We start from the raw sequence: 24,446 nt of genomic DNA, 5'->3' as shown, positions 1-24,446 counted from the left end.
GCTGCCTTCCTCTTATCTTGAATAGATGTGTTGCATGGTTTCCCAAGCCCATGTGACCTTTCTGAAATTTTCAAGTGTTTTGAAACACCAGACATTTTTAATCTCTCCCTCTCCCAGTGTAGAGTGCCCTCTTGCTTCAAAACATCCACCATTGTTCTTGTACCTAAAAAGACCAAGGTAACATGTCTGATTGACTGGCATCCTGACACACTGACCTCAATAATAAGCAAATGCTTTGAGAGGCTGGTCAAGGACTACATCTGCAGCATGCTACCACCCACACTGGACCCCCTACAATTCACCTACTGACACAACCGATCAACAGATGACTCAATAGCCACAGCTCTACACACCATCCTTACACATGTGAGAATGCTGTTCTTGGACTACAGTTCAGCATTCAACACCATAGTTCTCTCCAGGCTCGACAAGAAGCTCAGAGACCTCAGCCTTCACCCTGCCTTGTGCAGCTGGATCCTGGGCTTCCTGTCAGATTGCCGGCAGGTGGTAAGTGTGAGCTCTCTCACCTCTACCCCATTGACCCTCAACACAGGTGCCCCTCAGGGTTGTGTCCTAAGCTCCCTGCTTTGCTCTCTATATCCATGGCTGTGTTGCCACCCACAGCTCCAATCTGCTAATTAAATTACTGACGATACTACATTGATTGGCCTTATCTCAAAAAATAAGACAGCATACAAAGAAGTCATCAATGTGACACTGTAGTGTCAAGAAAACAACCTTTCCCTCAATTTTGCAAAAACAAAGGAGCTGGTTGTGGACTACAGGAGGAATGGAAATAGGTCAACTGCTATTGACATCGATTGATCTGGGTTTGAGAGGGTGAACAGCTTCAAGTTCCTTGGCATAAACATCACCAAGGATCTCACGTGATCTGTACATACTGGCTGTGTAGTGAAAGAAGCACAGCGGCACCTCATTCACCTCAGACGGTTGAAGTAGTTTGGCATGAGTCCCCAACTCCTAAGGTCTTTTTACAGGGGCACAATGGAGAGCATCCTGACTGGCTGCATCACTGTTTGGTATGGGAACTGTACTTCCCTCAATCGCAGGACTCTGCAGAGAGTGGTGCATCTGTAGATGTCAACTTCCCACTATTCAGGACACTTATAAAGACAGGTGAGTAAAAAGGGCCTGAAGGATCATTGGGGACCTGAGTCACCCCAACCATAAACTCTTCCATCTGCTGCCATCCAGGAAATTGTACCACAGCAATAAAGCCAGGACCAACAAGCTCCAAGACAGCTTCTTCCACCAGTCTATTAGACTGATTAATCCACACTGACACAATTGTATTCCTATGCTATATTGACTGTCCTATTATACATACTATTTATTACAAATTATTTAAATTGCACATTGCACATTTAGATGGAGATATAATGTAAAGAGCTTTACTTATCAGATATGTGAAGGAAGTAAGTAATAAAGTCAATTCAATTCATAGCCAATGCAGTGTTTACATCTGCAGCCATTACTTTTAAGGCCATATGATGCTGGCCATCAAGTTCAAGGGGTTATCAGTATTTAATTCCATTGTATTAATAGGAACATATATCACTTAAGACCCTGTTCAAGGAAATCCCCAAGATCACATCCAGGGTGGTGCTGGGAGGAGGGGGGGCAGGCATGGGGGATTGAATTCCCTGGGCTTTGGTAAAAAAAAGTTGTGTTTATAAATCAATCTGAAAAATCATTCAAGGAGATGGATACTCCATGGATTTTATCTGAGAGGGAAGCATAAATGAGGGAAGGAAAGATTTTATGAGACAAGGGTTTCCATCAAAGAAAAAAAATTACACCACAGCTCACTTTGAAGGAAGAATTCCCACTGTTTCCATTAGTACAAACTGCTCCTGATTTTATTTAGGTAAATTGTAGGAAGGAACGTCCCAAGTGATCCTGATAGACTCCTTGGGGTTGTCAAACACCCTATTAAAATTGTCTTGATTTCCATAGTACAGTATACATTGTGAATATGATCCCAATGTGACAAGCAGTCAGTGATCAACACAGTAGGCATGCCTGGCTGAAAATGCATGTCACAATGGATCAGCAATGCCATTGGTTAATGTTCTTTGAACAATAGCTGACATTCAGTACATCATGATATTGGCATGACCTAAGAGCAGATTATAAAGAAAGGCCAGTGATTCTCCTATAAGTGGTGAAGATTAAAGTAGTACAACTCTGAATTACGAGTTATCATCACGCAACCAGGGAAAATCAAGGACATCGATGTAGAAAACAACGTAGACCTGGATCTTAACCCACATTTTGCTACTGCAAAGAACTAGATCAAGAACCTCAGCTATTACAAGTGGCACAGGTCCATGCTCGGTGCAGCTGCCTCAGCAGGTATGAACAGCTCCCTCAACTGGTAGCAGCTGGGAAACGCAACAAAAGTTCATAATCTGGAAATTGATAGAACGTGGTTCTATATCGATCGGGGACAAGGGTAGTTAATCCAAGTACTCACAGGCCAATTGGTCTAATTTAGGTGATGGACAAGCATCTAGAATTAATTCTGAAGGAGAATACAAACCTTAGGAAGGTTGCTGAAGAGATAACAGATGCATTGGTCATGATCTTTCAGAATCACTTGATTCTGGCATGGTCCCAGAGGACTGGACGGTTGCAAATGTCACTCCGCTCTTTAAGAAGGGAGAAAGGCAAAACAATGGAAATTATAGGCCAGTTAGCATAACCTAAGTGTTGGGAGTCGATTATAACCATATAACAATATAACCATATAACAATCAGAGCACGGGAACAGGCCATCTCGGCCCTCCTAGTCCGTGCCGAACTCTTAATCTCACCTCGTCCCCACCTACCCGCACTCAGCCCATAACCCTCCACTCCTTTCCTGTCCATATACCTATCCAATTTTACCATAAATGACACAACTGAACTGGCCTCTACTACTTCTACAGGAAGCTCATTCCACACAGCTATCACTCTCTGAGTAAAGAAATACCCCCTCGTGTTTCCCTTAAACTTCTGCCCCCTAACTCTCAAATCATGTCCTCTCGTTTGAATCTCCCCTACTCTCAATGGAAACAGCCTATTCACGTCAACTCTATCTATCCCTCTCAAAATTTTAAATACCTCGATCAAATCCCCCCTCAACCTTCTACGCTCCAATAAAGGATAAGGTTTTGAGGTACTTGGAGACTAATGTTAAAGTCAGCATGATATCTGTAAAGGGAAATGTTGCCTGACAAATCTGTTGATTTCTTTGAGGAAGTAACAAGCAGGGTGGATAAAGGAGAGGCAGTGGATGACATTTACTTGTTTTTTCAGAAGGTGTTTGATAAAATGGTGCCAAACATGAGGCTGCTTAAGTTAAAATCCTATGGCGTCACAGGAAAATTACTAGCATGCATGGTGGAATGACTGACAAGCAGGAGGCAGCAAATGAGAATAAAAGGGGCTGGTGACTAGTGATGTTCCTCAGAAGTCAGTATTGGGACCACTACTTTTCACACTGGTTGTCAAATATTTAGATAATGGAATTGATAGCTTTGTGCCAAAGTTTACAGATGATACAAAGATAGGTGGAGAGGTAGATAGTGCTGAGGAAGCAATGTGATTGCAGGACTTAAGACAAGCTGGAAGAATAGCCAAAAATGTGGCAAATGGAATACAGTGTTGGGAAACGTATGATAATGCATTTTGATAAAATGAACAATAGTGTACACTATTATCTAAATGAGGAGAAAGTTTAAACAACAGAGGTGCAGCAGGACTCGAAGTCCTCGTGCAAGACTCCCAGAGGGTGAATTTACAGGTTGAGTCTGTGGTAAAGAAGGCAAATGTAATGTTGGCATTTATTTCGAGGAGACAATGCTGAGGGTTTATAGGACACTAGTCAGCCACACTTGAAGAGTATCATCAAGGGTTTGGGCCCCATATCTCAGAAAGGAGAGTCCGGAAGTTCACAAGGATGATTCCAGGAATGAAGGGGTTAACACACAAGGAGTGTTTGGCAGTTTTGGGCCTGTGCTCACTGGAATTTAGAAGAATGTGTTGGGGGGTGGGAGGGAAGAGGAAACAGGATCTCATTGAAACCTACTAAATGTTGAAGAGATTAAATAGGGTGGATGTGAAGACGATGTTTTCTCTGGTGGGGGGTATCCAGAACTGGATGGCACCGCCTCAAAACTGAGGAGTGACCTTTTAGAACAGAAGTAAGGAGGAATTTTTTTTTAGCCAGAGAGTAGTAAATCTGAGGAATGCTCTGCCACAAAACCACAGTGGAGCCAAGTTCGTGCCTGTATTTAAGGCAGAAATTGATCATTTCCTGATTGGAAAGGATCAAAGGATACGACGAGAAGGCAGGTGTATGGGGTTGAGTGGGATCTAGGATCAGCCATGTTGGAGTGGTGGAGCAGATTCGATGGGCTGAATGGCCTAATTCTGCTCCTATGTCTGAGGCTTTTATGGAAGGAGGGCAACAGAAGCTGAAGGAACTTAGCAGGTCAGGCAGCATCCTTGGAAGGAAATGGATAGTGGATGTTTCAGATCCAGGAACTTCTTCAGGACTGGAAAGAAAGCAATTGCCAGTATAAAATTTTGTGTGTGCGTGTGTGCGTGCGTGCGTGTGTTGTGTTGGAGCAAGAGCTGCCAGGTGGAGGATGCATGGATGCATAATAGGAGGTGAGGGAGGGAGTGGGAATGTGCACCAAGCTAGGAGGTGTTAATTGGAAATTATAAAGGGTTGAAGAAGATGGAATCTAACAGAAGACATACATAAGGGGAAAGAGAAAGGGACCCATAGGATTGGGGAAAAATTCACTTAGGGAAACACCAGTTAACCAGGACAGTTAACATGGATTTGTTGAGGGAACATCATGTTTACAGATTTTTGAGTAAGTGAGGCCAATAGGTTGGATATAATCTACAGTATATGTATTTTAGCAAGCTTCTGACAATGTCCCACATAGCAGGCAGGTCAGATAAAAGGTCTTGGAATCAATGGCCAACTGTACCCAAAACACATCCAGTGTCAGAAAGCAAAGGATAATGCTTTGAGCATTTTTGTGATCGGAAGTTTGTTGCCAGTTTGGTTCCATATCAACTGGATTCAAATGTAGGGGCATGATAAAGACATCTGTTGATAATGTGATGTCAGGACTGAGCAAAGGCAGACTTCACCGTGCTTTACAGAACTTTCGGGAGGAAGGCATGGAAAGATTTGAAAAGTGATGTTAATTTTTAATTTGATGCTGCTCAAAAAGCCAAATGAGGTCAGCATGCTTGGAGTAGGCACTGTGTAATTAAGACTGGGTAGAAGAATTTTAGTTGAACCCAACTTTAAGGAAAAGCAAGTTAGAGCATTAGAATAGTCCAGTCTGATGATAGCAAGCAGAAGGACTGATCATTGTCTAACCTAAAACAAAGTAAATTTAATAACCTGGTAACTAACGTACATGCAAAGCAGTCAGTAGATATCCAACATGATCTGGACTAACAGCATATTTCCATATTAACTGGAGATCCCCAACAGCTAGGAAAAAAAATCCACAAATTCTTGATAGCAAGTTGGGGAAAATACTGATTTTCTCAAAAGGTTGCCAGGGCAATTTGTAAAATACCCAACCACTGGATACCACAAGTCAGATCACTTTTCCCCCAATTCTGAGTGCATATCTATGGTCTACACCCTCTCTTCTCTGCTAATTCACTAACCAAGCCAATTTGCTTTAATGTTAGCTCAGAATTTTCAATACATTCTGGAAATGCATATAAAATACATCTACTGGGATTTTAAAATGTTTAATTTATAGATTTCCTCCACTCTACCCCCACCCCCAAAACAAAGTTAAAATTCAGGTTTGGCTTCATCTAATTACCTCAAATGCCTAACATGTAGGTCTTGGAAATTTGAAAGAAAACAAGATGTTGGAAGTTTTCAACAGGTCAGGCAGCATTTCTGGAAGAAAACAGCTTTCGATCTGAAATACTAACTTTGTTTTCCTTTCCACAGACACTCCCTGAACTGTTGTTTCCAGCACTTTGTTTCCTTTATATAGGTTGAAACACTCTAGACTGGCACCCTTAAGCCCTGACAGCTGCAGACTACAGAAATTGCCCTGATCACATTTTTGGTTATATAAGGCTGCAGGAAAAGCTGTTTGGAACCCGAAGTTTCTTTAGCTGGAAAGGCTCATTGACCAAGATTGCAAAAGTTGTTCTGGTAGGTCATTAGCTACAAAATAGGACAATTATTAGTAAATTTTGGATCTTAGTTAGAATTAATTAGTATATATCTATACTACAGATTAAAAACATTTCAGACCATGGGAGTTGGTAGACCACAGAATGCTGGACCACAGTTTAAACCAATATATTTTAATAACTTTCCCATTAACAGATCACTTTTTAAAAAAAATTCTTGCTCTTCCATTGAAACAATTACTTCCTGATTTATAAGCCTAAAAGATACATGCACTCCAACTCTAGTCTTTCACTTGGCCCCAAATTTAGTCATTTCATGATAGTAAGTACTCCTTCTGTTGCCAAAATCACTTTGGAATTCCTTATCAAAAATGTTGTTTGGTTTTCAACTCTTCCACTCATTAAGCCTCTCCCTAACATTTATACAGTGCAAAATAGGTCCAATTTAATCCTAGCTTAATCACAGGTCGACTTACAATGACCAACTAACCTAACAACCTGTACATCTTTGGACACTGTAAGGAAACTGGAGCACCCAGAGGAAACCCACATAGTGAGTTTCGTACAAACTCCTCACACACAGCGGCAGGAATTGAACCCTGGGTCGCTGGTAAAGAGTTGTACTACCTAATATCTAACTACTTAACTCACCTTTTCGTTATTAGTCCAAATTTCTATTTATTTAACATGTTAATTATTTGATGATATATTTAACAGAAATTGGGTTAATTTCCTCTTAAGCATATTAATGGAAACTAAATATCACAATTACATTTCTGCAAATATCTCTTAAGATACAAACAACTAACTCCTGCAAATTTGGATAAGCTGATGATTGAATTTATTATCAGAATTGGACACAATGAAAAGATTAAATAAGGCTTAAATAAAAATGGGTTGTGGAGTTAGATATTAGGGAAATTCATAGAGAGTATAACAATTGAAGAAGCACAAGTTTTAGGGGAGGAATTCCAGAGTTTAGTATTTTTAAAAATCTTGGCAGGTATTGACTTCAGCTAAAGTTCTGCAAGATTTTTTCCCAACCTTCCCTTCACCCTTTAAGGAGCATAACTATTCCTGAAATAGTTCTAACATCTCTTTTGTGGCTCAAATTTTGGCCAATAGTGCACCTCTGAGAGGATTTGGGAGAATGTTAGCATTTTGTTAGGCAAGTCAAAGTAAACAGAAGATGCAGGTCAATTACAATTCAAATGACCGATAGCACAGGCTCTTTGGTTAATTACTTGTCTCCTCTGGCCTCTCTGTTCCAAAACACTTTTTGTAATTTCTAACCACACATCATTTGTCTCTTTGAAGGGAAAATTAATTTTCCCTAATCATCACAATCAGCAAAGCAACCCAGTTTGCACTAATGTAAATAACGGAGTCTATACTTGGTACAAGCTTTAAGCATCTGCAGTGTATAAAAATATCAGAACTTGTGAATTATTAGGCCTTACAACACAGGGGTATCTCAGGTTTGGAATTGTGATTAATTTGTTCATGAGAACCATCTCATTAGGTTAGGCGATATTGGAATTTATCTTTTCATTATTTTAACCTTACTTGTATCTTACAAAAACATTTTAACCATTTAATTGTAGCAGCAACACACACAAAATGCTGGTGGAACACAGCATCTATAGGAAGAAGTACAGTTGACGTTTCGGGCCGAGACCCTTCGTCATTGTAGCAGATTTAAAAAAAAATGTCCTAAGAGAATAGTTTTCTTAAATCACCTTAAGATCTGGAATTCTCTCCCTAAATCTGCAATCTGGCCTTCATAACATTTTTAAAATCCTAGTGAATTCTCCAAACATTTGGTTATCATCCACTGTTTCCAGTCATGCTCCATTTTTTGTGACATTTAATTCCAGATATTGCTTTCTCAGTCTTATTAAAAATAAAAACATACATCATAGACCTGAATTTAAGACCTTTTCCTGACATCCCAAAGCAGATTACAGCCAAATGCAGTGTGAGAAACTAATATAGACAAAGAAAACTTTCTCAAATTGTTCTGGGTAATTTTCTTTAATATTGATAATAAACAATTGCCAGAAAATTGAGAGAATCCCTACTTGGTTTTCAAAAAGTGCTTAGAATATTTTATGTCTGCCTGGAAGAGAGCATACAAACAGATTACTATTTGCATTAACTCAAGCCAACACTAATAGAGTACTTTATTATTGAAAGTAATCTCTTTTGAGCATCAAACTAAAACTGTTGAACTTTTGACTGTGGTCAAAAAGGGTTCATCTAATTCCTTAAACCACATAGTAAATATATGCCCTTAATTTTCTAAACAATACCAGGATACTATGAGGCATTATGCTTCAGGAAAGTTATAATCCTCTGAAACCCAACTCAAAATTTCTATAGCGAAACATGACAGAATTACCATTAAAAAAGGATATTAACCACTTTTCCATCCCTCCCCATTAAGTAGTTACTTAAGAGTTTATGGTTTCTCTCCATCCAGCATTGCAGCCTGTATACACAGAGAGTGCAACTAAATTTGGAACATCATGGTCTATGGGACTTAATGTCCTCTTGTTTGTGGTGCATAGCCAGACTCTCAACCAGGCTGTAAAGAAGTTCAAAGAAATACAACAGGACTTGTAGGAAACCATTATACCAAGGCTCAGGAATTACCCAACTATTGCCATATTTTTCAGGTTCTCTTTTGATTGTAAGTTCCTGCCATTGTTTAACGACACTGGGCAGGATAACGGCATCAATCCTTGCCTATAATATGCAATCTCCAGTATTTATTTCAAATTTCCTCTGAAGGATAAAATGTTCCGTGAATTCACGTTGCAAGCCAAAGATCTTCCGACATTCAATTAACTGGCATGACAAACCATATATTTTAAATAACACACTAAACTTTTAACACTCCAAAACATTTTCAAAAATCACAAGAAACTGGACTATAGTTCAAAATTCAATATAAAAGGATAAAGTTTATTTTTTTGGAATTATTATTCCATACAAAGATTTTTCTTTTCCATTGATGGTAAATCCAAGTTGCATCAATGCACCCATAGCACCACTCAACTACATACAGCTTGCCAACAGGTTGATTTAATAAGAGGATTAGAATAAAGAAGCTGCCACCGAAATGAAAAAGTGGCCATCAATTCAGTGCTTGCCTGAAGTTGGTGCCAAAGCCAGGTAGGTGGTAAGGATCTAATGACTTTCTATCAACTTCTTAGAAAATGGACCATCCAGGATTGCTCTGGAGTTCCCAAGAAACAAAGATTAAGAGTTATGGGTACTTTTGGAGCAACCCAGGAAAAAGAATTAATCAAGGAGGTACATCATGGAAACAGACTTCTTGGCCCATGGTGACCATCAACCATCCACTTACACTAATCCTACACTAATCCCATTTTTTTATTCTCATTAACACTTCCCAGATTACTGAATCAAAAGAATTGTTTTATTTTAAATCTGCTTTGAACAATTGTATTTGACATGGAAGTAGGGCTTTTTGAATGAGACTGAGAAATCATCCAAACCAAAGGATATGCAAACTATCCGCTTTCCAACCAGAGGCACCACAGTACACCACATGGTTGAGGTGGTCAGTCATGTGATGATATCTCCAGGAACATGCCCAATGTGAAGTGGAGCAGAACCCAAGTCCGTACCTAACAGTTTTAAATGAGGCGCATCAATTAAAACAAAACATCAAAGTAACATGTCTGCTTTGAAAGAGTTGCAGATATTCAATCTGGGCTCAGACTCTATCCAATTATAAACTGAAATAAAGCAAAACAAAATAAATAACACCCATGACATTATGGTAAGGATCAAACCACGCAGGCAGCTGCCCTTACTGTTAGTGACATAGGTTTTCTACCACCAATTCAAACTTGTCTTATCATGGAACTTAGCTGAGCACAAAAGTCAACATTCACACAGCTTGTGCCTTATGCTAATGTTCTTTCAAACTACTCTTTGGGATGATACTCTCTGGATATGGCAGTGTTCACTCAGAATATTACCTAGGAAATCCTCAAGTGCACAAAGCTAGAGATCTATTGTTAACTTAAATTTCTATTTTTAATTCTCACACATCAACTAACAATGAAATCTGCAGAACTGTCTTAAAGTTAATCCAGGACCATCAATGTTGAGTATGGATTCCCAAAGATAGTTGAGAACAGGTGACTTGCTAATAAATTTCAAGTACTACATTTCTTTATAATGTAGGAAGACAGTTAACCCATCAATTCAAGGAATCAGATTACCCCACCAATTTTTCTCATTTGTCCAGTGCTTCCCCCTCAAACCCTCATTACCTATTTACTCTGGGGTAATTTGTAATAGCCAATTAAACTATTAGCATGTGCTAAATGAAAGGAAACCAGAAGGCCTGTAGAGAAAACATGCAATCAAATAGACTTGTTCTTTCAAAATATAGAGGGGAGGTAGACAAAAATTTGTAAAGATACATTTCTGGGTTGCAGGCCAATGATAAAGAAATGAAAATGCAAAGTGTGAGCCAAGCAGTTTTAAGTCTGCGCAATAACATTAGAGGATTGGGGGCACTCGAGTTATCTTCAAATGAGGCAAAAATTGAAACAGAACTGCAGTTTGAGGAAGAATCTGAAATAGCTGCCATTAGACAAAAATCACAAATAAATCAATGCTTGCAGCATGAGAATAATTAGAAGTAAAAACATTGAAGAATTACAGGAATTGTACTGATAGTGCTCCTGTACTGCCCTTACTGTGAAGTAAGGACACAATCTGATGGATGTAAATTTGCATTTATCAGATAAGCAAAGCTGTAAACCGGTGAAGATGCTTTGTTATAGTGTAGTCTCAGACACCAGCTTTCAGGAGGTGCAGGACAATAAGATCTGGCCCAGCTTTTGGCTACAACTTTCATCATGCCCTGCCCAATCTGTGCCACAAATGGAGGTTTGAGCCAAGGTTGTAGCAGGAGTGGCACTGAAAGCTGGATCATCTCTGACAGTGTGGGGGAGGGAAAGTGTAACAAAAGGTGACAACAAACTCTGAAAGAAATGCCAGATAATTTTGAGATTATTTTTGTGAAAGTGATTGTCACAGTCAGGTGAGATCTACTTAAGTTTGAAATATAAAAAAAATTATCAGTGTAACAAGCAGCTAATAATAGGTCTCTATAAAAGGATGACACAAGCACCACTTCCAATCCACGGAATCATTATTTTATGACAAAAATCACAGAACCCTGCAATGTAGTTATTGGACCAACATTCCTCTTGTCCCAACAAACAATAAAAATAAATCATAATTGACAACACTTTTCCTTGCCATTTGAGTTGTTTTCCAGAGTCAAAATACCTGAGCAGCTGAGTTTAATTAATTTATCCAAGAGTATTAACCAACTAATTATGGGAGCCTTGCCATGAACCCCATTAAAAACAAAATCCCCATCAAATCATGACAAGATGGACCCAAGGTCCTGTTTCTGTGTTGTACTTCTCCAAGGAACAGTAAACATTAGAAACTGTCAGTCAATCTGCAACTGTAAAGCAGAGAGATTATCAAAGATCCAGAACATCTTTCAACCAAGGAATCTAATTACAACGCGTAATTCTACACACTATTACCAGAGGCTCACAAATTATGAAGAGAATACTACTTTTCTTGAAAAAAAAGTAAAGAAACTTTTAACATAAAGTGTGGGGAGAGATGAGTGGGATTAGTTTGGTACAGGAACAATCATGGAAAGATTGGATGGCCTATATTGGGACTGGGGCATTTTATCGTCAAAAGCTCCAAAGGAAGGCTTCTAAACATCCCCCCCCCCCCCCCCCAAATTATCTACTAACTGACAGACCTGATGTGTTTTTAATCAGGTCTCTCCATGTTTTTAAGTCAATTAACTTCAGCTCTAACATATCCTAGCAGCTTTCATAGGGCAACGCAAGTCAGCATTTCATCTCCCCAAGCTGTTCTCCTGCCCACTAAAGCAGCTTCAGCGGTCCAGGGTCCAGATCACTCCCCACAATATCAAGTTTAATAATAAACACTGAAAACTCATCAACTTAAACAGTTAAATGTGGAAAAATGTTACATAATTCTTTTTTATAAAGCCAAGGACATACTAGACTCTCCAGCTTGGTAGTACATAGAACCAACCCAATGTAAGCACACACAGTATCTCATTATTCCCAGTAATTAAATACAAGATAGGCCCATTTATTTTCATTTCAACAATATGGTTTCAAATCTAGTGTTACTTCACAGCTCCTGGTGATCTGCCAACAACTGCAGATTTTGCCAAGCTTAAACACTCAGATGTTTGCAACGCAGGTCCAAGACACTTACTGAATTCCGTGCAGTGGAATAAGTGCCCTAAACTGAACGTGAAGATGAAGTACTGGTAATGGAAAAGTCTCAAAACAGCAGAAATGATCAATGGAGCAGTGACTTCACCAACAAAAGACGTTTCTCTTAAAAACAAAAATGTGGAACATTAGATTTAAAACAAAAACAATGACTTGGGAATTCCAGGGATTACAATTAAAAAAGTTAAGCAAGGAGCTTATTGTGAGTTCTTGCTGAACTCAATATGTCATTCCACAATGTTCTAAAAATAAGATTATACAACTATGGCTTTGTACCAAAATTGCTTTTGAACTCAATTAGTAATGAAACAAATATCAGCTGCTAGATATATACAGTATTACATAACGGGAACTGCTTCAAGATAGCTTTGTGTACAAAGTTTTAAAAATAGCTTTTGTTTGTCCATTAAACAAAATGTTACCTTTCCATTTTCAAAAGATTATATCCCCAACTTTATCCAAATATCCAGCAGAAAACTGGGACCAACTTATTTTGCTTCAAAAACAACATGATTTAAGGTCATAGACAAAGTATAAACGTTGCAGGGTTAACCACAGGTGAAAATCATTTGTATTCAACTTTTTTTTTGGCAGATTTCAGGAGAGCTTGTGTACCACGGCAAAGGCCTGTGCATTAGGAACCACAAGCCAGGTCTTCAAAGCATTGAGAAGCGGAGTCTGCAGTATGTGGAGAGTTTAGATATCCATCTCAAATTGAGCTTCGTCCCCTGGAGGAAGAGAGAGATAAAAGGTCAACATTTTGGTGCGTAAATTATTTTAAGTCAAGTCATTGGAAGCATGTGTTGAGTCAAAGGGTGGGAGAATTCATCAGTCTCAATGGTTAAATCAGGCTTCCCAGTTAAGGCCAAAGCAGTTATAATCCAACAAAACTCCTCAACCACTCCCAGTGAGGAAGAGCCCCATGATAAGAGACTGGTTTCATGCTCTCAATTCAGTTTTGACAGATGCCAGTTTCACAAAGTAATTAGAAAAATCTGAATTTCTGTAGCACCTTTCACCTCCTCAGAAGATCTACATTTTTTTTGGTTATAGCCCTACAGGCTCCACTGTTGACAAACCGGGCGGGAATGCTGTAGGGGGCGCATATTCACAGTCCCATCCCGCCCGCGTGCTTTTCCCCTTGCTGGTGAAGAAGGCCTGGCGCCCTTTTTGGGACCAGCCTCAATGCTGGCGCGCGCCACTTTGTGAGCTTGTTCGAGTGCGCTGGGAACTGGGTCGCCACAAAACCATGGTGGATTCAAGTGCTGAAATATAGGTGATTATTTTCCCTCTGGCTGCAATTGTTTGCAATGAATGCAGTTGGTTGACAGATATTAATTGGCTAGGCTACCAATGGGAACTCCCTTGCTCTCAACAAGTAGCATGGGATCTTTTAAATCCAAAGCAGTAAATGCTACATTCAGTACTTTATCTGAAGAAGTCACCTTCCATGCCACAGCACCAAATCAATATTATCACAGGAGTATCGGCCTTAGTTTGTACACTAATTTCTGGATGAAATGCCAGATGGAAACTATTAACTTAGGCCAAATACCAAATGTAGGATTTGAAAGAAATAGCGAGGTACAAGGATTCAGCAGGGAAGATCAAGGAGTAAGATTGAATGTTTAATACAGGGGACAGGGAATTAAGCATATGAGAAAGGATGATTGGATGGTGATGGCTGCAATGGAGAAAGATACAAGGCTGTGAGGAAGCAGAGTAATGTCAGAATTTTCCTTATTTAAAAAGCATGTGGACAGCCGAGTGTATCCACAGAAAGAACGGGTTAAATACAATTCCTATTGCATCTCTAACACACAAGCCAGGAGTACCTCAGACCCCAAGTTTACGCTGAATTACCCGACAACAGCTGTCGTAGAATGTGAGTAAGGTTTAAGTTACTAAACAGGCATGCAGAAGGCCAGATTACTGACCCAAAGACACAAGCTCAAATCACAACATTAAGTACAAACAAATACAGTAGATTCTGGTTAATTGGCACACTTCAAGACCAGTACATTTTTCACCAAATTAGCCAAAGTTTCATGGAAATAGTTAAAAAAAGACAATGTCCATTTAACTGAGTAACAAATTATGTATTTAAATGAAGTACAGAACAAATTAGAACATTTCCAAAACTACTACTATAAAAATGTGCATTAGTTCCTAATGGTTATTGACAGAGGAATTAATCCAAAGTATGCTACCGTGTTCTTTTGAGTGACTGTAAATGAACAAAATCAGTGCAAACAATAGACTGCCTTCATAGAATGCATTCAATGATTTCATCCTCCAAATCTTCTTTTGTAACATTCAAGATGGTTGTTGAAACAGTCAAATTCTTTGTAGTTCCTAACTCGTTGAAGTAATGAAATCTTTTCATTTTCACTTCTGGCCATTTCTCCAAGCCTGAATGCTTGAAACTACAATGAGTGAAACAGTTCTGAATGAACTTATTGCTTATTACTCACCAACTATCAGTGACAAAAAAATCACTGATTTTTGAACACAAACACACACAAGTGACACTATTTCAAAACTGTTTGCTCTAAGCATGGTGTAGTGTTTAATGGCCAGACGACGTGCATGCGACTAATACTAGTTAGAAACTGGCCCAATTAACTCGCATAGTGGTACAAATAAACAAAGGGAACCTGGCTATTTTCTCAATTCGTTCTTGTTCTTTAAGAGCTGTTCCAAATAAGCAGCTGTCCCTATTAACCAATGGACCAAATAACTGGAATCCACTGCATATACATTTATAATTTTGAAAGTGCAGCTCTGAATGGGCAATAAATGCCTTGTCAGTGAAAACCACGTCACCAAAGAAAATTCCAACAATTCCAACCAGAGAATCCAATGTCAGATGAGGGTCTTCAGAGTATTTTGACTACAGATCATTTAAACAATTGTCTCACATTACTGCTACAGTTGCTGGCCAAAAATCAAGCTGGCTTAGTTTTGCTGGGCATAGGCATTGGTTGGGAAGTCCCCTTATGGCACAGTTAATGGCTGGAGGGTAAAAGTACCCAGACTACGCACGGGTAACCTCAGAAGTCTTCACTACAGAACCACGTCTATTAATACTGTTCTTGAACCCCAGGTAAGTATATTTAAGTTCCATCTCCTCCTCCAAGATAACTTGTAAAGAAAACTCTGATGGTCAACTGATGGTCTCGTTGGCTGGAGTTTTCCTGATTCTCAGCTGTCCAGGTAACAACTTTCCTGCTCCTTCATCTTAGAGTGGGAAAAAAAGGAAAAACGAGACTGGCTATGGATAATTCCAGACAGATCAGCACTGTAAATGTGTCAGAGGAATAACCTCACAAAAGACAACGGAGCAAGAGTGAATATAGACAGAGAAAAAGACAGAAGGGAAAGAACACAGCACATGTAGGATGGAGAACTCAAGATGTACAGTAGCTGCCTGCAAAGAGTGAAAATCATTTGGACTTGTTTTTGAGCATCAGTTGAGCAAGCCATGATTTTGCACACAGTTCCTCAAAGCTTGCATGCATTTCTTGGCAAAATCCCAGCTGTGTGGAAATTGAACCAGGCATTCCCTGCTGCGATTCAACCCAGTGCTATCATCACTTCCCCACATATTCTGAGCACATAATTACATTGTCGATACATGCAGAGTGGTATTTACATTTCCACAGAAATTAGATTAAAAGATTATGATTTGTGCCATGGGTAATTAGTACATTGTTGAATGAGTATTTATTTTCTAACCTACTAGGCCTGACTATGATGCTCATCACCCCACTCACCAGCCCTATCTGCCTGCTCAGGAGCTCAATTCCTCTGCCAATTTTATTTGCCCAGCCCCCACTTTGTCCTCTTGATTTTCCATCATCCTAGTTATTCTTGTCACCACCACTTCATTTCTTTCATCTATTTAACAGCATTAACCATTATTCTAAAGTTCTGCAGACAAATGCTGCCAATGTACAGTTCTTGAGGTTTGACTTTGAACTCTCCCAAAGAACTCAAGTTACTTCAGTAACTGCTCAAAGCACAACTGCCCCAATTTTGCACTTTATTTGCTACTTCTGATTTACTGTTAACATTAGCTTCAGCACATTCAGGGCATCAAACACACACACAAACCAGGCAGTATGGTAGCATAGCAGTTAGCACAATGCTTTACAGCACCAGCTGTAAGATCGGGGTTCAATTTCCACTGATGTCTTTTAGAAGTTTGTATGTTCTGCCCGTGACTGCATGGTTTTCCTCCTGGTGCTCTGGATTCCTCCCACATTCCAAAGACAGTTAGGTTTAGTGAGTTGGGACATGCTAAGTGAAGTGTGCTGACACTTGCAGGCTGCCGCCAACACATATTCAGACTGTGTTGGTTGTTGACACAAACAATGCAGTTCAGTGTATGTTTTGATATACATGTGACAAATAAAGCTAATCTTTATCTTCAAAATATCAAATAATTAAACTGTTAAGATTGCATTAACTGGATCAGCAAACAGTGATAGTGTACCCAACTGCTGATCCATTCTGATCCTTGCAATCTCCCCAGCATCTCCAATTGATGAATTAATGAGAAAAAATTAAGTAAATCTAGTCCCCCCCCCCCCCCCGTCCCCCCCCAACTCCTTGTAGTTTAAATTGCCAAATCTCACCAGTGGATGATTTTCCTTCACGGTTGTTTTCACCACTGTGAGCAGCATTGTTTGCTTCTGCCTTGGTATCTTCAGCAATGCCAGGGGTTGTTACACCTGGGATATGCGGGAGGTAACGAGGTGGAGTCTTTGCAACTGGAGAGTGACGGCAGTCCATAAGAAACTTCCGATCGTAAATAATCCGGGTGCCTGAAATAGCAAAATTAAATTTTACAGATAAAATCCCACATAATTACTCAGAACATTAAGAAAAGTGTTAAATCCTTTAGCAAGCCTATGATAGGTAGAGTTGGGGCTTCCTAGAATGGTATCAGTTATGAGGGACATCTGGTACAAGAGGACACTGTTTGTTCTCTATGGACACAAAAAGTCTGCTCAGAGTTATGATTGAGGCATTTAAAACTATTAAAAGATTATAACAGGCGTAACCAGTAAGTAAAATTATTTCTACTCAGGGAAAGGATATAATCACAGCACAGACTAAAGGTAAACTGCCTAAGTAGAAGGGAGATGTGGAGTTTTTCTTTTAAAAATGTAAGTACCCTGAATTTTCCTGGAGCTGGAAAATACAACCTGAAGGCTTTCTTTAAGGAAATTAGATAAATATAAAATTCATTGTGCTACGAGGAAAGGGGAGAGGAAGAGGATTTAATCAGACATGAAAAAGGCAAAATGGAGCAAATGGCCTTCTCTTATACTATAACTTTCTATAATCCTAACCCCAATGCGTGATCTGAGAAACAGCATTCTTCAATAGAAAGCTGCATCCAAGCATTTTTCTAGACATGTGAATTAATTTTGGCTGATAACGCATTAACCAACATTGCCCAAATCTGATGTAGTCCTCTGAAGGACACAAAGATCAAAAAATATTCTCACATACTGCTTTTCATTTTATCATTAAAATCTGAGGATAAAAGTAGCTTCTCCAACTTGAGCTTTTGCAAGTTTAAAGTTCACATACCAACTGTGTAAGTCCAGGTATCCCATCACATGTCCATTTTGTTCATCAGCAGTGCAATTAGCCTTGAATGGGGTGTGACTAACTATGGGTAACACCAACTGTAGTAAGGTAGGGCTATGTAGGGATAATATTTCTCACATTACCAGATCTGTGCATCTCTAGAAAATGCCCAAAATTGTTAAAAGTACTCAAAATTGGTGCTTACATTGATACAGAACCAATACTCTCAAACTGCAATAACAGCTTTGTGACCCGAGGCAAAACCTTCAAATTTAACCTTCTATTTCATATAAATGTCATTTGAAATCAGAAGTTTTTCCCTGAAGTAAGGAACAGCAGTACTTTGCTATATAAAACTGGTAACCTTCAATTCTAAGTAATACCTTTGCATGCCTTACTCATTTTAGCATTTGTCTGGTTTATGAGGCAGAGTTGCTAGCTCTACACGCAAGCCAGCATGGATGGAAAACATGCAAGGAGCCAGTCTGATTCGAACCCAGGACTACTTGCTCCAGTGCAGATGCCACTACACCTTCAATTGTGCCAACCAGTTTTTGACTATGTAGTTAATATTCCATCTGCTGGTTTATTCATCTCTGTCTCCGATAGTGTCAGATCTTTCCTGGCTCAATATAATACATTTTAATTTTTCAGTACTGTGAGTAGTCAGTATGCTAATAATAAAGTCCTACTGGTTCAGAGCACTTTCTGTCACAACTACAATATCTTAACAGAAGCGCTGCCGACTTCTTGTCCCATGCTCAGAATCACCCCAAAACATCACAGCATAACCCACTTTCTTACATTTGAACATGTTGTTAATTTTATCCCCATGCATACAGTCATAGTGTTAAAGAGCAAGGAATAGAATTCCTGTAATCAATGCTTGTCACACTTTTGCAAAAGGCACAATGTGCACTCCACAATGGAATTTCTTTTTAGGACTAGACTACAACAATGAATGATTCATTCACTTTACAATACAGCAGGTAGATCTGCCTAATTACAATGGCACAGATTCTTCTACCTACTAGTGATGGTCCCGCTCATCCCCAAAGCCACTACGTTTCTCTGACTAAAACATGCCCCTGGTTTCTCAACAGATATTTCACCATTCAGGGTAACAAGGAAACATCAATAATCGAGAAACATAACAATATTACCTCTAAGCTTGTCAATTTTTTTTAAAACACAGGATTCAGATTATTATTTTTATATTGCACACATGCATGATGTCTGAGGCTATACCATTTATTGTTGGGGACACCAATACACAAAAGCGGAACCTGGGAATTCCTCTGAGTTTGAAAACAGAAACAGTTCTTCTGAACAGCAGGTCTCAGGCATGGCTATCAGATGATTCAGTGGGCAAAATTAGAACCTGCTAGAGTTGGATTGGTTAGAGCTAACACCTGTAGCTCACCACATCCAGTCAAAAATCAGACTTTTTTTTAAATTTCAAAAATTTAGTCATAATAAATATACAGAAGAAACAGTGCAAAACTATTACATTCATGGTCAACACATTCAGTTGTGTTAGCTCACTTTTTTTTAAATCCATAGAACCGCTATCACTTATGTGATCCCTGGGGTGATAGACTATTTCAAATGTTTAAGGAGTTTCCCCAACTCGACTCAGCCCCTCCACATGTGGCACCAGAACGAGCCTAGACCTCAGAAGGAGCGGGGTCCTTCAGAGACTCTGCATTTGCTGCATCAAGCTTCAGTGCACCCCACAGCACAATCTCCTGCATCCCGGAATTTGCCAGCCGGCAGCATTCCCTTACAGTTATCTCACCACGCTGGAAGACCAACAGATTTCAGGCAGACCAAAGGACGCCTTTTGTTACCTTCTGGCAGAATTGATGTCTGTTTTGCTGCGTGCTCCTGGGAAAAGCCCGTAGACCGACACATGACTCTCAGAATTCCCTCTCAACTTCAAAAGAATGTCAGAATCAGAATCAGGTTTATTATCGCTCAGATTCGCTCCAAATCTCCCACCCCGTGTCCTCTTGTTTTAGACATTCTCGACTTTGGGGGGAAAAAATTCTCACCACCGATCCATAATTTTGTTGTCAATCAGGTTGCTCCTCAAGGAAAATAAATACACCTACTCTCGATGAGACATTTGGCAGAAAAGATCATCTTTTTATTCTGAGTGGGGTTTAAACAACCCAGGGGCAGCATTGCATGCCGTGGAACAACGCAATTTTTGCTTGTGACATTTCCGCCACACATTCTACAGGTTTGCCCCCCGTGACCAGACCCATGCTATTAAAAAAAAATTCAGCCTGTAACTGGATAATGGCTTTCAAATTATGAGTGGCTTTTTGATATTACACACTGCCCAATCATTACATGAGATGTACATCACTTCATACTTTGCTATCTGAAAAAACAGATGAACTTTAAATCTTTAAAATTTCATTTTATCTGTCCTTCAGGCCACAAGTTTTAATGAGTAACACATACAACACTCAAGCTCTTGTACCACTAAAAATCTTTAACCAGAAGGCAGATAACATTTTGACTGGACCTTTCATCAGTTCTGATTTCTTTTCTCTCTGGCCTTCAGTCTTACATCTGTTAAAACAAAGCCAAAAGAATACAATATACTTGTAATGAATACATCAGCATTCTTTCAATTGAGGCAAGCCCAATTGCTCTCTGAACTGGTATGAACATGAGAAGCAGAACAAATATTAATACTATTAGAAGCCTGCCTTAATACAGTGGCTGTACCTGGCTCCCAAATAAACTTCCCCATGCTGTGGCATATTGTCTCAAAGACTGGGGCAGGAATTTTAAAAGTTTTATTGTCCTTTGCTAAAATGAAGGAATCTGTTGATACTCCACAGTACTGTATTTTACTAACTCTGTTAAAAAGTTGCCAGAATAACAAGAGACTTAATGTCTTGGCAATAAATGCACACTTTCCATTAATAAGAATTCTTCAACTACACCTCCCCACCCATCGCAGAATCATATTTACTTCCCTTGGCAGAGTCGCACTGGCATCACTCTTGTCCAATTCTGTTTTCATCTGTTCAATCATTGGTGTTTTAAGGTTAAAACTCTGCACCGTACTGTGTTTACAAAGAATCAGGTAGCAACTAGAAGTGAAACACTGTTTTTTTTTGTTATTACAGTCGAAATGTTAACTAGTAAACAAATAGGCAGTCTAACCCCTTTCAGTCGTATCCAAGTTCACTACTGCTGTCAAAGACATCATAAACAAGTAATTTCTCCCAAAGGAAAAATCTCTCTCCCCTGCTTTGTCCTCCCTCCATTTCGGATTTCGCGTTGCAGGAGAGAGCATTTTGAGATACTGATACTGGCAACCAGCAGCCACTTCATTTCACATCACGAAATCAAATCCCACCCAACATCAGTGGGACAAGGCCAGGGCAGTACTGAGAAAGTGCAGCTCAGAGATGCAGAACAGTCTTCCGGAAGAAACTTTAAACTAATAGCTGCTTCCCCCTCAAGCAGCTGTAAGGCGTAATTATTTCAAATACAGTTGAGGAGTGTGCCTGATGTCTGTCTCTCTCTCTGTATCCACATCACAAAAACGAGTTCTGGTGAAGGTTCTCGGATTCCTCTATGTACCTGACCTGCAGAGTTTTGCAAGCACTCTCTCTCTGCTTTTATTTCACTAACACGAATGATCTCTATTCCGCATACAGCGAAAGCCTGCCGTGTCCATATTGGATCCCGTATTTCCCACATTACAATTGCACTTTAACACAGGACTACCCCATTGGCTATAAAACGCTTGGGACGTCCTGTGCTCGAGGAAAGCACCAATTAAACGCGAAGTTACCATCACCTGATTAAGTTAGAAAAATTCTTTTGTTGTGACTTATCGGTTTATAGTTTGGTGGGACCCCCGCTTCGATTTTCATATTTGATGTATGCTCGAGGCTCCCCCACCCTCCCAGTCGCTGGACGTTTGTCAGGGTCCAGGAGGCGGGTGGGTGCTGCCGACTCGGGACCAGATCACGAGTGCGAGGCACGAAAACCCACCACCTCTGGGAAAGGAGCGAAGGCAAATAAACGCCACTTTCCCATCCAGATGCAAAACTGACATTTAACAACAAGAGCCCGAAATTAAACCACACACACACTCTCTCTCTCTCTCTCTCGCACAGAGACCGAGCGACCATCGCAAACAGGAAACTCGCCGCAGCGGGCCCGAAATTGAGCAGCGAATCCGGTTCCATCTGACGCCTCAAGCCTGCAGTTAAAATAAAATCGGCTAGTGCAAAATAAAAGCGTGCAACATTGTCGCACGGATGCATTAATTCTCATTTGGCAACGGTACACTTGCATTTTGCCAAAACCAATCTATGCAGGTTACTGAAAGTTCGCTCGGGCTCCACAGCACGAGGTTCTGCCTCTTGCAGACGGCCTGCACCCGAGTTCGCTTTCACACAAGCAGAACGGGCAATTCGGCGCAACGGAAACCCAATCGAGATGAAAATGAGCACAAATATACCACTTGGGTTATTTCTGCAATCGCAGCCGTCTTAAGGTTCCTCCACCCACTTTTTAACGGATTTAAAGAGCAGCACTCGGAATAGGCCGCCGCACATTTGCCGATGACATGAACCCCAAGCCAGCGCCGGGAAGGTTGCACTACTGATTGTTAATATGTATTTACCTCCCGGAGTGGTGGAGAACAGCGTTCCTCCCGGAGTAGTGCAATAATCATGAGGTAGCTGCGTTGAATCATTCAGAATCACTGTCCTGGAGGGGATTACGCGACATTCGCTTTGCTGGCAACCTGCAGACATCTTCGTTTCTCCTTAAATCTTGTTTTTAAGGCAAAAGAAAAGTTCAACGCTTTAATCGCGTACTGTTTCAGTCTGTTAGCCTTTAGCACACGTCCAACCCTCACCCTGCAGTGAAGCAAACTCCAGGCAGCACCGCCTACTGGCTGCCTCTTACTGCGAGACGAGGGGAAAGGCAACAGATCTTCACTTGGACTCATCCAGTTAATCTTTAAAGGGACCCTATTCTTCGTGAAATGTCTCCTCTCTGATTAATGCAAATATATAATCAAAACATGAGAAATCCCGGAGGCTCTTGACGGGGTGGATGTGGAGACAGTGGTTCATTTTTATGTTTAATCTAGAGCTAGAGGTCACTATTTAAAAATAAAGGACCGCCCACTTAAGAGAAAGAGATGGGGCGAATCGCACACAACACTTCAAAGAAGGTGGAAGGAGAATCTTTGAGGCAGAGGTAGATAGATTTTTGAAACAAAAAAGTAAGGCAAGTAGAATGCAGAAATGAAGTTTCAATTAGAAGGGCCATAATTTTGTAATGTGTTGTAGGTATCTATGTTCTAGGAGTACAGAGCAATGGCAGATGGAATTTAATTAAAATGGAGGACATTTTGGGAGGATAGGATAGGATACACATAATAAGTGATAAGATCCTCAGGGGCATTGAGGAGTAGAGGTGTACAGTGTACATGTCCAAGGTTTCCTGATGGCAAACAGGTACTTCATTAGTCTGGGCAGGGATGCTACAGTTCGGCCTCATAAAATGTTAGTTCATCTACAGTTGGAGTATTGTACATGGTTCTGGTCATCAGACTTTAGGAAGGGTATGATTGCACTGGAGAGGACAAAAAAGAGGTTCACCAGAATGTTGTCTGGAATGGAGTGTTTTGGTCATGGAGAGAGAATAGGTGGGGAAAGTTTCAAATATACCTGACTGAGATAAGTAAATTTAGGAGGGAAATAGTGAGAAATATTTCCCCAAACCAGGGATGTTTGTACTCAGATGGCATAGGTATAAAAAAGGATAGGAGATTTAGAGGGACTTTGAAGAAGAACTGAAGGTGATGGAATCTGAAAGCACTGTGTGAAGTGGGTGGTGGGAGCAAGCACTTCTGCAACATTTAACAGTGTTATGGAGCCAATTTTAGTGATGCAGAATATAAGATAGCTCAGCTGCTGGTTAAATTGGATGCCAAATGGTCTTGTTCTGCCTCAGATAGTGACAAGAGAGGGAGGGGGAAGGGGAGGGAGAAAGGGAGAGAGAGGAAGAGAAGAGAGACACACGGCTGGGAAATGGGGATTTGATTGCTCCCAAGGAATTGCCAAAATCTTCACATTATTTAAATTCAAGGTAAATTAATCTCAGAATCTAATGCTGCTTTTAATTATTAAGCTGTATAAATTTGTATGCATAGATTAAAACATCTGGGCCTATTTTAATTCTATAATGGGTAGACTTCCCATTTGTACTAAAGATTATTTCTATTGTAATTCATCTTTAATA

The 24,446-nt window shown here is 40.0% G+C and overlaps 1 protein-coding gene across 1 annotated transcript; it reads right to left on the bottom strand.

The window, feature by feature from the left end:
* Nucleotides 1-11,386: 11,386 nt before the first annotated feature.
* On the bottom strand, nucleotides 11,387-23,092 carry eif4ebp2 (eukaryotic translation initiation factor 4E binding protein 2). Its single transcript, XM_059946353.1, has 3 exons — nucleotides 22,816-23,092; nucleotides 17,189-17,377; nucleotides 11,387-13,276 (listed from the first exon to the last, which is right to left on the bottom strand). The coding sequence occupies exons 1-3, from the start codon at nucleotides 22,946-22,948 to the stop codon at nucleotides 13,245-13,247; spliced, it is 354 nt and encodes a 117-aa protein (XP_059802336.1). The 5' UTR covers nucleotides 22,949-23,092; the 3' UTR covers nucleotides 11,387-13,244.
* Nucleotides 23,093-24,446: the final 1,354 nt, after the last annotated feature.

This window comes from Hypanus sabinus, chromosome 21 (genome assembly GCF_030144855.1).
Source record: "Hypanus sabinus isolate sHypSab1 chromosome 21, sHypSab1.hap1, whole genome shotgun sequence".
Taxonomy (NCBI): domain Eukaryota; kingdom Metazoa; phylum Chordata; class Chondrichthyes; order Myliobatiformes; family Dasyatidae; genus Hypanus; species Hypanus sabinus.
This window is presented reverse-complemented; position numbering and strand designations above follow the sequence as displayed.